Consider the following 17,517-nt stretch of genomic DNA (forward strand, 5'->3'; position numbering starts at 1 on the left):
AATGGCCTCCACAGTCACCAGATCTCAGTCCAATAGAGCACCTTTGGGATGTGCTGGAACGGGAGATTCTCATCATGGATCAACTGTGTGATGTCATCATGTCAATATGGACCAACATCTCTGAGGAATGTTTCCAGCACCTTGTTGAATCTGTGACACCAAGAATTAAAAAGGGGGTCCAACCCGGTACCAGCAAGGTGTACCTAATAAAGTGCAGGTTAGTGTGCTTTGGTGATATTTTGTACTTCTATTTGAGTAAAATTTAAATGTAGTATTGTTGTATTGCTATTTTTAATTTAGTGAAAGATCTGAGTTTTTCATTTACCACTGATTCAGTTTTAAACAAATTAACACATACAATCCACTTTTTCATCTTTTCTGCACCTTCTTTTAGAAGTAATGGCACTTCTACTTGAGAACATGTTTTCTACCACTGAACATGATTAAAAAAATGTTAAATTGATCAAATTAAATGAACAATTCGTTAAACTTTGGCAGGCGTTTCAGTCCCTTTGCATTACTTAACTTTTGTAGGTTGAAACAATGTGGAGGGTCTTCAATAAACACAACATTTAACTGCTCATCCTGTAAACTTTACTATTTCTGAAATTGATTAATCACAAACGTAAAGTGATATTTGTCCAATTCAGTAGTATTTCCCCACACCAAACCCAAACGTTTTATTCAAAGTTTATTTCCATTCATGCAGAAAGAAGAGAAAATACGTTTTGTCCAAAAGCATGAGTCAGCAAATTTTTAACATTTGATCCCGTCGTTCAAACACTCAGGCGCAGACAGCATCTCACATTATTTAGTCCAATAAAAAAAAATGTTGAGAATTTGAAACATGAAAAAGAAAATGCGTGTAAGCATCATTACGGCCGGAATATTCAGCACACTGCACATGTTTTGTTCTTCTGGTGGCTTCTGTTTGCTCTCAGCGTCTCCTCAGACGTTCATCGACAACATCAGGAACTGTGAGGTGAAAAGAAAGTGATTAAGTAAAATAAACCACACCTGAACTAAATCACAAAATATTAAAAGTGACATTCTGTTAAGTATTAAGACAGAAAAGAAGCAAAAGAGTCGTGATCAGAAAGACAATCGCAGAATAAAATAACAGCTTTCTGAACCTAGTTGGTGTCGCAGGACCCTTCCATATTTGTTACGCCGATAACCAGCAGTAATGCCCATTCAGTCAAGTGATAACATTGTAACATTCGGCTTTATGGTGAATTTAATGCACCAATTTATGACTGAAATTTCCTCTTTCTGTTTAACCACAGCTTTTAAATGTTGCTTTTGACGTTGCAAATTTACTGGAGGCCTTGTCGAGTCTATGAGTCGCATTCCAGCAGTTTGTCGAAATAGAGTCCTCTACAACTTGTGTTTTTAATATTGAAGGCAAATGCACATGTTGTAAATATTGAGGGAGACGTGTCCCATGCACCACCCCCCCCAAAATCTACGCCTGTGGTGTGATTTTTACCTGCATGAAGTTCATCCTCACCCGTCCCCTCTTGGATTCGTCCACAGCCTGGAAACCTCCTGGTCAAGAGAAAATGTTTCAGTCAGCTCAAAGTGGCAAATAACTCTATTAAAGTTGATTTTAACGCCAAAAAGCTTCACTACGATCACTGAAAGGCATTAATGTATGAATTGTAAACCCAGGTGGAGGATTTTATTTTGACTTTCTTCTTTAATGTGTATCTCTCTCTCTCTCTCTCTCTCTCTCTCTCTCTCTTGCTCTTGTATATATTTTGTTTTCATTTATATTTTATATACCTAAATTCTTACTCTTCTCTCTTTATTTGCACTAACTTATGTCCTTGCACTGCTGCTGTTACACCTACATCTCCCCTCTGGAGATTAATAAAGGCTTATCTTATCTTACTTTATCTTAAATGAACAATTCATTAAACTTTTGCAGAAGTACTTAGCTTGTCTTTTAAAAGTCATGTGTAGAGTTTTAAATATCTGCTGCCTTAACTTAAACACCAATGAATTCTTACTATAATCATTTTTGAGGCATTGATGTAGTTACTGTGAACTCTGTGGAGGATTTTAACGTACTGAACATGTTCTCCAGACGGACGATGCAGGTGAGGTAGTCGTCGAAGTCGATGTCATAGTTTTCGTCAGCAAACCTCAAGCCGAGCAGCTGCATGAGCTGGCTGTTCAGTTGCATGCCTTCATGGGAGCAAATACATAAGATTTAAACCCAAACACTAAATCATCCCTTCAAACTAGTTTTAAGTGCATTTTACATGTCATTTTTATTGTATTCAGATTACATGTTAAATTATTATGGAAAATATATGGAAATAGGTTTTACATGTGGCAATAATTGGTGTATTTTATGATATACTACAAGTCTATTACTAAGTAGACAGTATTTCACAATAGAGTACATTACCGTACTCTGTAATCTACAATACTGAGTATGCAACACATTGCATTCTCTTCAATAAAGTTCATTTTTGACTTTGAAAAACAAATATTTCATTTTACAACAAGAAAACACGGCTCAAGGTTCACTTGGTGGCTTTTCTGGCACTTTCAGCTGCACCTCATGGTCTCCATGACAATTGAGGAAACTCTGTCTGCTAAGTAAGACCATTAAAAGCTAGTAAGAGGACCTAGAATTATGTATATATTTTGTCAAATTGAATATAATGCAATGTAAAAATCTCCATATATGAACAAAAAGAGGATCTTTGTGTGACTACAAACATGAAAATAGTCTTTTAAGAAATGTCTGCCAAGATATAAAATGAAATAAAAATATCAGAGGCAAAAAATGGTCAGAGATAAAGTGTTAATAATGGACTCTCACCTGCAGCTTTGAGCGCGATACGAAGCTCATAGGACGACATCTTCCCTGAGCGGTCGGTGTCAAAGGACAAGAAGAGCATCTGCAATGACAGGAGTTCATCTTTAACACCCTGAAGCACAAAGAACTACAAACCTCCCACCAACAGAGTGGATTTACAGCTGTAAAAAAGTACATTTATAGAAGTACTGAGCTTTAAGGTCCAGTGTGAAAGATTTAGTGTCATGTAGCGGTGAGGTTGCAGACCTGAAACTTCTCCCATGTGCCAAGCACGTAGGGGAACTACAATGGCCAGCACAAAAATGTGAATGGCCCTATAATGAGTCAGTGTGTGGATTGTTCATTCTTGGCTACTGTAGAAACAACATGGTGGACAAACAGCTCATTCTAAGGTAACAAAAACACAACATGTTTTTCCATTTCTGCCAATAAATGCCTCTAAATCCTACACACTGGACCTTTAAGTACAATTCTGAAGTACTTTTTCTGTACTTCATACTTCCGTTCCTCTTCATTTTTTAAGGGAAATACTGTACTTTTTACTGCACTACATTTATTCGAAAGTTACTTTCCAAATTCAAAATAACTATCCAAAATATAATCAACAAATAAATTATATTAATAACGAGCAGTATTTGAAATAATACATATAAACATACGTCTCTTTCCAGAAATCATGACCTGGTGACTCAAGATAATCCACAGACCTTGTTGTGAGCAGTTTCATGTAGGAACTATTTTCTCTCTACCACACTACACCCATCAACCCAACACGTTCCCATCCCAACTCGTCAAATATCACTGCTTTGTCAATGGACTTTCATGTATACATATGACACGCACTGCGCCTTTTCACCCGCCCTACAGGGATTTTCCAGTCACTTATATTGCCTTGTTACTGGCGGCGTCACAAACTGCCGCTGCATTTCACAAGGTCATGCAAAGAGCCTTTTGAAGGCTGGTATCTTATGTGGACGTCCACTGACACAGTGCTGGTATTTGACGACTTCTGTTGACCGCTGCTCTGCCAACAACTGCTGCTGCCCGGTGCATATTATACTGCTTCGAAAGGTGCGTTTGTGCGTCGGAATCTAAAACCTGCATGGCTGACAAAGTGGCGGTATTTGACAGCCTTGGCGTAAGAACAGGCCAGCCAACCGTATCACTGTACAGAAGCAAGTGTGCATCTTCTCATAGATGAGGCTTGTGCTAGTGACAGCGCAAGATGTAGACATTAATGGCGGTGTCCTCGATTGAGCTGCAACATTAGCTAGCTTAGTGGTGCTAGGTCAGTTAGCAGTAGATGCACGCTTCCTTCTGTGCAGTGGTGCAACACAAATCAATACTTACAATCCACTTCTTCATCTTTTCCCAGAAGACCTTAAACTCTTGGAACTCCAGTTTCCCGGTTTGGTCCGCCTGGTTTACTGTCAAGGAAAGAGCTTCAGGAAGCACAGTGGTAATCAGCTTGTCATCTTTTAAATAATCTTACTGTTCTTTTCCCCTCTTTCTTGTGTCCAATTGAAATGTTATAAAAACTTATACTACTTATATATATGTGTAAGGATACATCCATCAGGTTGATGATACTGTGGCAGGTGCTCAGACTCAGGCCATCAAATCTGATCTCTTTTCCTGAAGGCAAAATAGATTAAAAAAGAAAATCAACAAATAATTAAATAATACAACATTGTAACTCAAGATATTTAGTTATAGGTTATAGGTTGTTGTTTTTTTCATTTCGATCACTAAAATGATTAAAACATAGAAACAATGAACAGAAACATATTGTACGGGTATGATTAAAGATTCCACATGTGGTATTTTGGCATCAAATTGTTTCGGTCACATGTAATTTTGATGCAGTATCATATAAGACCATAAATTAAAGGGGCTCCCACAGTGTTTTTGTCATGTGACCTTTTAAAATTAAATATTTTTTTATCATTAAAATGTAAAATCAAATTAGAAAAGTGGAAGCAAATGCAAATAAAGGGAATAATTAACAAATACTTTAATCTCTTTGTTTACTTACGTCTGCTGAGAACGCCGTTCAGCATCTGCTGGAGCTCTCTGACATCAATAGCCTGGTCCTGTAAACACAGCCAGGAGAAGAAAACTTTAAGTTCATACATGTATACGTGGTCATCTACAAACCTGAACCTTTTAGTATAATATTACCAACTCTAATTTCAATGCAAGATATGAAACCTCTATAAAGTTAACTCTCAGTGTGTGAGAAGCTAAAACTCCAGAGACCCCTCAGCCTCAGGTCATATTATACAGCAAACTTCTGCTCTTAACAAATGTGTGATGGTGTCTGACACTGCTTTCTTACATCACCAGCCAGCTGATCAAACAGCCTCCTCAGACCTTTCTCCTCATCTGTCTCCTCCTCTGGAGCGGAGGGCGGGGCCGGCTGGTGGAAACAATATACAGTCAGTACAAGCACACACCAGACAGGTTGATGGATTGATTGATTGATCAGTTCTTGGGTGATCTACTTACATCTGGCAGGTCAGCGTCAACTGTGCTCCCCATCTCCCTGTGGAGCACAAACACAAGTTGTGATGAAGATTCAAAGAGAAGTCAGTGATACTTTGAGGTAATATTTTCATATTTTAAAGTGTTTTTCATTTTATGCCTCCAAAGAATTTCATTGTTCTCTAATTGGAAAAGCCCCTGAAACGCTTCATTAGACTCATACAGATTAATTATGGCTAATGATAATTTCAGATGATAACCATAAAACTTAAATTAATAATAAAATTAAATTGCTACTCGGCAAAGGTGGGAAATACAATGAAATTGTTAATATAAACCAGTATGAATTTTACTTGTATAAAAAATTATATATTTATATAATTATATTATATATTTATATTATTATATATTTACAATATTTGGATTCTTTTTATAAAAAACACTTGATTCTTTTGCTCAGTGGACTCTTACGGACTATGAATAACTTATCAGGTAATCGAGGTACAGACGCATATTCAGAGGAAGGGAGTCACCACCTTTTTTTGGTCTCTCATTTACCGTGCGGGTCAATCTCAATGAATTACGTTCTTCTTGGTGCTCATCTTTATATCTGTATGCACGATTGACGCAGCTAACTAACATTAGTTCAAGTGGGTAGCCAATAACTTGGTTTCATACATCCAAGAACTTCTACAAAAATTAACTGCTTGGCAACCAGCCCGAGACCGGTCTCTCTCCAAAGACATCGAAATCCTGCCCTTGGGCAGTGACTTGCAGCGTCAGAAACCAACGAAAAAGGGGAGCCTTTAACGTCTGCATGATACGTGGCCAGTTGCCGTTAGAGTTTAACTAAACCTAGCGGCGTCAGGGGGAAACGCGGCAGGACATGGACGAAAGTTAAGGCGGCGAAAGTCTGAGTCGGGTGGGCAGCAGGGCTGGTGGATGGGTCCAACAAACACCAACTTTCACCAGAGAGATCGGTGTTTGTGTCCTGTAAGATTCTAAAGCCAAACCCTGTTCTTTTTTCCTAAACCCAATCACGTGCGTTTGTTGTTGAAGGAAAAAAAACCCCAAAAAACATCAATTTGCAGTGTTGTACCGATGTAGTGCATTTATTTTGAAAGAGACTGTATGTAAATATCCTGTGAAAACGGAAGTGTATGTTGTAATGTTGGGCAAAAAATAATTCAGAAAAATTTAGCAGAGGAGATCAAATGTAAACAAAAAGGACGTCAACTTTAACCCTTTGATGAAGTTATTGTGTTAGTGTTTTTACTCTTTAAGGGTTTATTATTTAAAATTTTCTATGGGTTTTAATTAGCATTGTTGTTATAGTTCTGTCCTCCATGTCCAAACTCAACTGAGAACTCAGTGGTGAAAGAAGCACTCAATTCTCAATATTCCAATGTCACAAGTAAAAGCAGGCCTAAGTAAAGTACAAGTACCTCATAATTGTGCTTATGTAAAGTACTTCAGTAAATGTACCTAGATATTTTCCACCCCTGCCCATATCCCAGAGCTGAACACTCACAGAGCTCCAGCCCTCTTCTCAGAGAAGATCCTGATGAGGAAGTCGGCCTCGTGGTGGGGCTGGAAGGTGGTGGGGACCAGCAGGTATTTCCCAGGAGGCAGTGTGAAGCGCTCTGATACTTCCCGCATATTGATGTACGTCTTGCTGCGAGCCTTGGACCCGTGGTAGCGGAAGAAATCTTTACCTTGATGGTCATCATCATTTGGAGCCTGAACGGACAGAGACAGGAGATCATTTCAGCTCGATGCCACAGCAGGAAGCAGGAAGCTGCGGCAGCGGCTTAACTACTAGTAAAGGTGTGTTGAAGGGACAAAATAGCAGCAAAAAAAAGCTAGGTTTGGACCTTATCACATCTTGATTAACACGTTTACGCTGACAGCCCTTTTGTGCCACTATCCCGGCAGGAAAAGCAGCAATGTCTTGGTAAAAAAAAACCCCGCTGTGTATACCTAAGAAGCTGCTGGAAACACAGCAATGACTTATTAGAAAAAAAACAACATTTTGTTGTTTGCTGGTGTTGGCAGGCATCTCGCCTGCATGTCATGCCATCCATCCTCCCCTCTACCTCGTGATGATTTACACCTCCCACATACTACGTCACTTCGTAAAGGTTAAGTTGATACTTATGAAACCTGCAACTTATTTGTGGTTTGCTGAAATATACAATGCCAACATATTCTTCTAGTGACTCGGTTGGCAAATTATACAGTTCCATGATTCTGCTTTCAACTGTTGTTACAAATTGCTTTAAATAAAGTTTTTCTTATAAAGGTGTTCCACAAGGTTCACTGTTAAGCCCCTTGCTATTTACTCTAACATGATCAATAATTTGTTTACAACTTCAATGTCCGCTTCTATAACGATGATACCACCTTATATATCATAATTGATCTTAAAAAGACCTCCTGAAAAAAATATAACTAACTAATTATAATGACAGATGTTTTAGTCAAAAATGTTTTTAATTTTCATATTTCTTAATTTATCAGCAGTATTGCAATAAAAAATAATTATACCCATATAATTATACCCACCCACTTAATGCATACTTAAAATATGTATATTTTTGGTGACAAAATGTGCTTACAGTAAGTATACCAATGTAATTTTCACGTACGGTACATGTATTTAGACAATATACTCTATCAAACTAATTTCATGTTATGTCATCCATTTGAAAATAGTTCATTTTATAGTTAAAGGAATAGTAATAGTTAAAGCCAACATGGAGTCCTGACTCAAAGGTCCTGATGTGTAGCCTCACTTTCAAACACGTTCAGTTTGTTTTCTCACCTCATACACTGCAAAGCCGATAGTCTCCAGATCCATGCCTTCCTTCCTCAGCCTTCGTCTGTTCTTCTGCATCAGCGCGATCACAACGCTGCACATGTCGTCGTCATCGTCAGCGTCTTCCAACTGCAGCTTGAACTGTGGGTTGGTCCAAAATGTGTCTGTAGATTGAAGATGCAGAGATTTAGAGGGCAGTTTGGGATGTAAATACTAACAGTTAAATGCCAAAAGGCAACAAATCAAACTCTCAGGTCATTTACAGATGTGGTCTCACCGATGAAGTTCCTGCAGCCTCCAGCGGTGGAGCCGCGGATCCAGTTTCCTTCAAACAGTTGAACTTCCCAGTGGCGCTTTGTGTTGTCGGTCAGAGAGTCAGGGGTCATGTTGCAAATCTCCACTTTGTCATAGTTCCTCTTGAAGTCCTCAAACTCCATCCTGGTGTCACAAACACAATCAGTGTCATCTCCACATTCAGTGTTCAGTTTTGTCACGATTGAGCTCAAAACACATCACAACTGACTTTAATTTTAAAGTCGTACAAAGTTCATAAGACATCAGAGTGAAACAGACTTGAATGTGTTCTTAAGGTCATTTCTAAAATGCATCTTGCATACTTTTCATGGTCTCCTGTAGTAAGATTTGGGAGTTTTGGAAAGAGTCACTGTTCACATAAGAAAATAAGAATTTAAGCTTTAAGTGTACAGCACAAATAGACATAAAACGCACTAATTAAGATTAAATAAAAGGCTTATTTATAGGTTGTATATTTTTTCTTTGCATGGCTGCTGACATGAAAGTTTGGGCTCAACAAATTTCTGACCTGCTGTACAGTGATTATTCTGTCCACTACATCCCTGCATACATACAACATATTTAATGTAAAGTCCTGATACTAAAACACAGCTGTATACAGTTAAATTGATTTTTTTTTTAGTGTTGACCAAAGTCATCACGTGGCCTCACCAGAATTCGCCGTCCTCTGTTGAATTCTGCAGGATGCGATTTTTTTCGGCTGCATCAACACTATTCCATTCTCTGGACCTGAAACAGACACAAGACAAAATTATCTCAAACAACCTCAACAGGCAGGAATCAGAGAGAAGCAATAATACCAGTACTTTCCAAGGAACAAAAAAATGTGTGTTTGTTGTTTTACCTTCAATCAAAATCAGATTTTTCGCACTTATATGAGGTTTATAATTATATGGTATGGCTTTCTCATGTAATCAGCAGGTGTACCCATGGATGGATTATTGAATGGGCCTACTGGCTCAGACCTAGGGGTCAGAGGGATCAAGAAGCCCGTGATCCCTACACGTTGGTGCCTTGTTTTCCAGATTGAATTAAATAATCAGATGAACAAATGATGCACCCAAAACAAAGGCATAAAAAAAACTACAAAAGATACAAATCTACAAACACAAAATGACTACAGAGACACTCAAAACAACCACAAACATATGCAAAATTACAGTGACACAGAACCAAACAAAAAGAGAGAAAAAGGATGACTATAGAGTGACGTAAAACGGCAACAAAGAGACGCGACACAACCACAGGGAGACAAAGCAACTGGCGGGTGACACAAAGACATGAAAAATGACTACAAAGATGCAAAAAGAAGAGAAAAGTTGCAAGACTAAAGACACAAAATGACCACAGAGAGATTAAAAACAATAACAAAGATATGCTGCCAGAGATGCAAAATGACTGAAGGGAGAAAACAAAACCTCTACAAGGAGGTGTTAAAGAGGGATGCAAAATACAAAGAGATGCAAAAGTACAGACACAGACAGACTGCAGAGATTAAAAACAACCACAAACATACGCAAAACAACTACAAAGAGACACAGGACAAAAAAAAAAGAAATAAAAGAAGGAATAAAAAAAAGGCAAAATCGACAGAAAGAGATGCAAAACAACCACAGAGATGCAAAATGACTGAAGGGGGACACAAAACCTCTGCAAAGAGAAATAAAATGACTACAGAGATGCAAAACAACAAAAAGATTCAAAGCTACAGACACAAAAGACTAAAGAGAGATTAAAAACAACCACAAACATACACAAAACAACTACAAAGAGACACAGGACAACAAAAATGAAATAAAAAAGGAGTACAAAAAAAGGCAAAACTGCCAGAAAGAGATGCAAAACAACCATAGAGATGCAAAACGACTGAAGGGAGACACAAAACCTCCGCAAAGAGATATAAAATGACAACAAAAAAGTACTAGAGAGAGATGCAAACCACCCATAAGGAGATGCAAAACAACCACAGAGATGCAAAACTACTTAAGGGGGGCACAAAACCTCAACAAAGCAATATAAAATGACCACAGGGATGCAAAACGAGGAAGAGATGCAAAACTACAGACTACAGAGAGATTAAAAACAACCACAAAGATACACAAAACAACTACAGAGGCCCAAAGCGACACAAAGGCAAGGGATGTTGTTCATGTCCTTTCCCAGGAGCCCAGTGTCTCATGATCCGTCCATGGGTATACTTTTTTCACATGTACTGTGTATATGCAGAGTTAAGATGAAGTAGTATCATCCTTTATGCTTACTTGTCACTCCAAGGACCGTTCCACTCGACCTGACCCCAGGGGTTTCTGACCCGGATCAGCTGGACCTTCCTACCTCTGACATTCACCTGAATGTAAGACAGAGTTTATTTGATTATTGTTGTTGTAAGAATTTGGCTTTGTTTACTTTATTAGTAATTCTAACACATCAGACAACAAACACATTTCTGTTCTGAGAACTTCAGTACAAATCATTTGCTTGATCTCAAAACCAGTTCGTTTTGACCTTTAACTCTGGCGTTGTTTGGCTCAAAAAAGAGTCTAAAAAAAGATCTATATTTTCTTCAACTTTTTTTTCTTAATGTTGAAAACACAAAGGTTGCAGGCGAATAATCTCAACAGCAGCATTTTATTCATTTTCATTCGTGTGTGCCATTGTCTGATTGGTCAGTAGAGGACGGTCACTCTGCTCAGGGCTGAGTTGTGTCTGGTTTTGAGGCTCAAATAACTTCATTCACTGGGCCGACTGCCGGCAACTTTTAAGGTGGAACGTTAACTTGTAATGTTACTCAATTTCACTGTGACAATTTGACCATCACTTTAGTTTTTATATGACATACACTTTTAGTAATGAGTGGATCTTAAAGTGTTTATATATTAATTTCGACTGGCTTATGTGAACTGCATATAGTCTAATCCTCACTTGGAGAAAAAAGAAGTCTCACAGAGCGTCGTTCCTGTGGGCTCCAGCAACACTAAACCCCTGAGCTTGCCTGAGAAGGACTAAATGCACAAAGCTGCTATTTTTAAATATCCCATGGAGAGAGACTCTCACTGCAGCCTGTTCTATTTTGTTCTGAAAATGTCAGAGTGCAGCCTCGTTCTGTGGACGATAAACCAGGTGCAGACTTCCATCTGTGTCACCGCTGATACAGCGAGTGCTGGATGGAGCAGTGAGTGACAACAACCCCGCCCACATTTAAGAGGACTGTTTGCGGTGGAAACGCTAGGGTCTACGTACCATGTCTGAAGGGTTACTGTTGGTTCCAAAGGTACCATGATTTTGGACCCTGATTTCTCCCATTATTCCTCCCTCCATTTCATGACCCTCAACTCGCATCCCTCATCCCACATCCCACATCCTTCAATCCTCTTCCCTGCTTTCCTCCACCCTCATCCCCATCATCCATCATACACTCTGTTGGCGTGGTCTTTGTTAGTGAATCTCTGAGGTTTTGTGTGTTATTTCCCTGCCGCAGTAATTAAACTAAATAAAGGTTTTCTATCATTTTACCTCACCACTTGTCAGAAATACTTAAAACCAGATCTGATCTGAGCTGAGTTTTACCTCCTCCATGCCTGTGATGGAGTATGCATGTCCCTTCACCAGGCCGCTGCTCGTCTTGGCCTCAGACTCTGCAGAGCTGCTGATCTGAAGAAAGACAGAAACTCCCAGTTAGGTTTAAAACACAAAATCTTGGTTATGTAAACCTCTTACATGAGGGGTAGAAGTAACAATAATATGAAAATGAGTCTTTACATCAATGGAGCATCCCATCATGGAGCCTCTGTCCAGGGCTTTCTTCATGATGGTGAACAGGTTGCTTGGGGCGCTCTTGGTGTCGTACATTTCCCCGACCCCACCGGTAAAATCTTCCATGGCCTCCAGTGTGCTGCCGCCCTTCAGGGACTCGTAGCTGCCGTGAAGTCTAACACAGACACATCACATTAGTACATCAGCTTTTACTCATTAACAAGACCGACAGTGCGTCTCAAATCACAGACTTCTATACTAAACACTTAATATTTGAGTGCACAAATGCGTTAAGTGCGCTCACACATAGTACAGGAAAATGCAGTGTACTGCTGGTGCACTAGAAATAGTCCTAAAGTTGAGTGTGGAAGGATGGACACTTCTCACCCTCAACGGTCGCTATCTTTGTGATGTAACAGAAGCTACATTACAAACTTCTCAACTTTTAAGGGGTCATCCCTATGTTTCCAGGGTTCTATGTTTCCCGGGTTCTATGTTCCCCACTTAACCCTGCAAAAAAGGTTCTATGTTCCCCACTTACACAAAAAGGGTTCTATGTTTCCCGCTTGGTTGAGCGGGCAACATAGAACCCGGGAAACATAGAACCTTTTTTGTGTAAGCGGGGAACATAGAACCTTTTTTGCAGGGTTAAGTGGGGAACATAGAACCCGGGAAACATAGATAGCTCCACTTTTAACATGGCAGCTGGGGACAACAAGGAGCCTGTTAGTTAACCATGTTTTTTGCCAATGACTAATACTGTTGTAAAAATAGAAGCCGTCGGTAATGTTTGTTGGGTCTGTAATGATTTGGTACCGCTAACAATAATGCAAATCCTAATGTTAGCTTGCTAGCTAATGTTAGCACTCGAGATAGCTTGCTAGCTAACGTTACTATTCGCAAACTAACTTGCTACTAGCTATGGCAGCACATTTTAATCAGCATTGACAATATGACGTAAGTTTGGTTTATGTGTGGGTGAAAATAGCAGTCAAATGTTGACAATAATGCTCCACCAATTCGCCTTTAAAGTACCAATACTGTAGTTAAATATAAGCCGTCAGTAACATTGGTTGGGTCTGTAATGATTTGGTACCGCTAACAACAATGCGAATGCTAACACTAGCTTGCTTGCTAACGGTAGCATTCCCTAGCTAGCTAATTTCCTCCTTGCTACTGCAGCACATTTTAATCAGCAGTGGCGTTGTGGCGCAAGTTTGTTTTATGTGTGGGCGGAGATAGCCATCAATAATGGTGATAATGCTCATATTGAATACTGCTGTTGTATAGAAGCCGTCAGTAATGTTTGTCTGTTATAATTTGGTACCGTGAGCAGCTAGCAAGCTAACGTTAGCACTCGCGTGAGCTAGCAAGCTAATGCTAGCAAGCGAACATTGGCACTCATGTTATTGTTTGTAATCACTAGCTAGCTAACCTACTCTTGGCTACGGCGGCACATTTAATCAGCATTGACAATGTGGCATAACTTTGGTTTATGTGTGGGCGGAGATAACAGTCAAATGTTGGCAATAATGCTCCACCAATTTGTCCTTGAAAAAGAAGAAGGAGAAGAAGAGGCAGTTAATAAAAAGCCGCCATCACTTTCAGTAAGTTCAACTTGGATGTGCGCAAAGTGAGACAACACTACCCCATTGAAATTAGTGCACCATGCAACAAGTACGTAGTGTACAAAATGTACTACATTAAAGTGTACCAATGGAAGTATGCGATTTGAGACACACGCAAAGAGTCTACCACAATGCTAGCAGCCCTGTGAGGCTACACTTTAGTACTTAAACCCACATGGTAAAATGCGCACACGAATAATGCTAATGTGCTGATGTTTAGCATGTTTAATATTTGCCATGTTCGCCATCTTACTTTAGTGTGTTAGCATTCTAATATTTGCTAATTAGCTTTAAAAACAAAGCACAGTCCAGGCTGATGGGAACATTATTAGTTTTGCAGACATTTGTTCATAAATCAATCAAACAAATACAAATTTTTAGTGGTGCAAAATGGAAGGTTGAGGGATCACAGTTAATCCTGAGGGGGACATGAATCATCACAGCAATCCATCCAATAGGTGTTGAGAAATTTCACTCAAAAACACAAGTCAGGGTTTCACCAAAGTCCATTGAAAGTATCTGATAGCATTTGTATTCCTCAGAGGATGAACCTTAATCATTTCCTGGCCTTTCATTGAACTCCACTATTAATGAATCAATGCAAAGTCATTAATTCTTTTGTCCGCGTCTTGATTATTGTGGGTGTAATGAACAGAATAGAGAGCAGAATATTACATCTTTAGTCACATTTGAGCAGATGTGATAACATTACAGATGTAGCCTATACTGTGATATGATTGTGATTTTGGGACAAACAAAGGTCGAGGACAGGATGAGTGGATATAAAGTGTGTTTATCTTAGTTTTTACTTGGCGTAGGCTTTCTCCAGTAGGGCGCTCCAGAACTCGTTGTTGGAGGCGGAGTGAAGCAAGATGAGTCTGTCTCTTACTGACGGCAGCCTGTCGTCCACCACAACGTCCAGCCATTTGTTGTGTTTCCAGAACTGAGGGCACAACAGAGAATGTGTCACAAAAGACTTAATTCATCCACTGCTCAGTATACATTATGTGTAACATGAAGGAGGTTTGCGTAATTACACTTCAATTCTGTAAGGAGACAAAAAAATGAAAGAATTTCCTTCAATTTTACCAAATTATGCAATTCTTTTTCTTTCTTTTTTTTGTCTAAATTTGTTGCTGTTTTACTGTGATAGGCTGTGACCGTTGTCACTCAAGCAAGCATGCCCCCAAAATTCTTCTCTGTAATGTTTTTCATTTTAAGGCTAAAACAGGCAAACATAAACATTTTTTATTTTTCCAAATTAAATGTCATGGGAAAATTCTAAATTCCTGAATCTACTCTTTTCAGTTATGTGTGTTATCTTCCTTATTTTGTTTGTATTTACATTTATTTATATATGTATAAACACATATTTATTGTATATGTAATATTTATTTATATATAGACTGAACATAATTATTCTTAAAATAATGTATTTATGTTTTTAAATCTTTTATTGAAATAAATAAGGATTATATTTACATTATTTTTTATTTATAGAAAATATAAAAATATATATAAAAATATTTTTTTTTAATAAAGATTATTTAAATAATTTATATAGAAATATAAACATTTTCCTACATATTCTTGACCTCTATTGTCGCATCTATTTTTGTGATGCTTATTTAAAAAAAAAAACTCAGGTGGGTTATTTTGATCTGTCTACCAGTGGGGGCTCCAACCTTTCACTATCCTGCAAACGATAACTGGGTATAGCTCATGGGTAGATGAATGGATGTGGGGTTAATTTACTTTATTAAGGGAGCATTGACCATAAATGCTTCAACTACTTCCTCATACGGGCACTACATAGTTATTCACATCCTGCATTAATCTGTGTGGTTTAATTGAGTCTTTTTAAGGTAAAATTTTATTTTCTCCCTCCTGACAGAGACTGGAATGTTTGAAAAGTACCAGCAGCAAAGACTCAATCAAAAAGGGACACCTGTCGGCAAGTAAACTATCTCATCACTCTGCAGCCAATCAGCCGGCGGTGTACCTGGAAGTGAAATATCCCGGCATATCTGCGGTCAAAGTCCTGGTCGTGGGGGACGACCCGTGCCAGGGTTTCTTTTTTGAGGGTCAAGGATGCAATGGCAGCCAGAAGCCAGCAGTCTCCTGTGGTGGCAAACAAGTGCATCATGGGTAAATGAGTGAAACCTGTGCATATGAAAAGACGTAAAGAGACTCATGCAGACAACTTGGGGTACCAACCAAGCTGTCCTTGGCAGATGTCTGTCCTGTCTGCATTGCCGACGATGAACTTTGGGTTGTCGCAGATCTCCTGTGGAGGAACAGGAACAGAACAGGTTAGTTTATTTAAGAAAAAAATCCACAATTGACAGTTGAAAGGTGAGACAGGTGCCTTTAAAAGGTGTGTTCACATTCCAGGCATATTAATCAGCCTGAAATCCCAGTCAGTGAAACAACAAAAAAACACACCAGCTGAAGGCAGCTGAAGCATTTACTCTGAAGGAACGCCCTGCAGAGAAATGTGTAGTCGTAACAAACATGAGTGGTGAGTTTTCCACTTTACTCAGGCCAGGTTAGTATTTTAACAGGTGTGTGTGCTGGAAATGAGCTAAAATAACTTGTCATTATAAGTGTAAAGTTACATAAGAGACAACGCTGATAAAATAATTTAGAACATTGTGTAGCTTTCATGAAGAAAATAAAGTTTCCACAGATGTGTTAATCTAAAGCTGATCAGCTATAACAAAACAAATCAAACATCTTGTCTCTGAGCAGCTGTAGATTGTTTGAATTTACTGCAGATAACGTTGAGGCGTGTGGGGATAAAGTGCGAGTACTGCGCTCAGAGTGAGGAAATTGCACTTGGCTCTATTTACACTGTTTTCTTGCAGAACTGGTTTTGCAACAACGGCTGGATAAATACTTAATTGCTGTTTTTTGTATTAAAAGCAATAAATTCACATAAACTTTAACTTAATTTATTCAGTATTATAATATAAGTAATTACAGATTATCTGTAATGCTGCCAACACTCATTCAGTCAACTGCCACAGACAGTTTTCATTTGCTCATGTCACACTGAACCAGAGTTTTAGTCATTTAAATGTAGGTCTTATAAGACTTTTCAAAGCCCATTAAAGTAATGAATATGACTAGTTTTATCATTAAAAACAACCTGCACATTAAAGCAAGTGTTGACCATCATAACACCTCTCATCAGGTGAACAGTTCACCTTTAAACCACAGCATTTCATTCATTCAACATTTCAGAAAGACAGAAATTTGCCAAATCTGTAACATTTCAAGACATCTGAACACTTCTCTGACACAACTTCCTCAGTTCTGCAGATGCTGCTTCCACTAAAGCATCAGCCAAGCCCCCCTAAAACTTGAAATCTAAAAAAGTTGCCTACATACCTTGGGCCTCTTCCATTCAATCTGGACGGGAACACTCTGGCTGTAGTAAAGCGAGGAGTCGATGGCAGGGAAGTCTGGATCCTCAAACAGGACTCCCTTTTGCAAACATTCCTGCCTCAGCTCCTCAAACGACTTCCCGTCCGACTGCGTGTCCAGGGCCTTGTTGGAGCCAGAGCCCCGGCCCGACAGAGTGGACTGGAGAGGCATCTTCAGCTCAGAGTGTGGAGGAAGACGGAGACGCGAGGTGGTGTGTGATGGAGCGAGTCTCCTGCTGTGAGTGTGTTTGATGCAGG

General features: G+C 39.0%; 1 protein-coding gene across 1 annotated transcript; it reads right to left on the reverse strand.

Annotated features, from left to right (window-relative positions):
• Window positions 1-577: 577 nt before the first annotated feature.
• On the reverse strand, window positions 578-17,517 carry capn9 (calpain 9). Its single transcript, XM_050044927.1, has 20 exons — window positions 17,225-17,517; window positions 16,049-16,118; window positions 15,834-15,952; window positions 14,641-14,774; window positions 12,210-12,378; window positions 12,018-12,101; window positions 10,712-10,797; window positions 9,102-9,179; window positions 8,413-8,573; window positions 8,142-8,299; window positions 6,849-7,057; window positions 5,342-5,378; window positions 5,172-5,252; window positions 4,869-4,926; window positions 4,404-4,468; window positions 4,184-4,252; window positions 2,837-2,915; window positions 2,074-2,190; window positions 1,490-1,548; window positions 578-975 (listed from the first exon to the last, which is right to left on the reverse strand). The coding sequence occupies exons 1-20, from the start codon at window positions 17,429-17,431 to the stop codon at window positions 949-951; spliced, it is 2,067 nt and encodes a 688-aa protein (XP_049900884.1). The 5' UTR covers window positions 17,432-17,517; the 3' UTR covers window positions 578-948.

This window comes from Epinephelus moara, chromosome 5 (genome assembly GCF_006386435.1).
Source record: "Epinephelus moara isolate mb chromosome 5, YSFRI_EMoa_1.0, whole genome shotgun sequence".
Taxonomy (NCBI): domain Eukaryota; kingdom Metazoa; phylum Chordata; class Actinopteri; order Perciformes; family Serranidae; genus Epinephelus; species Epinephelus moara.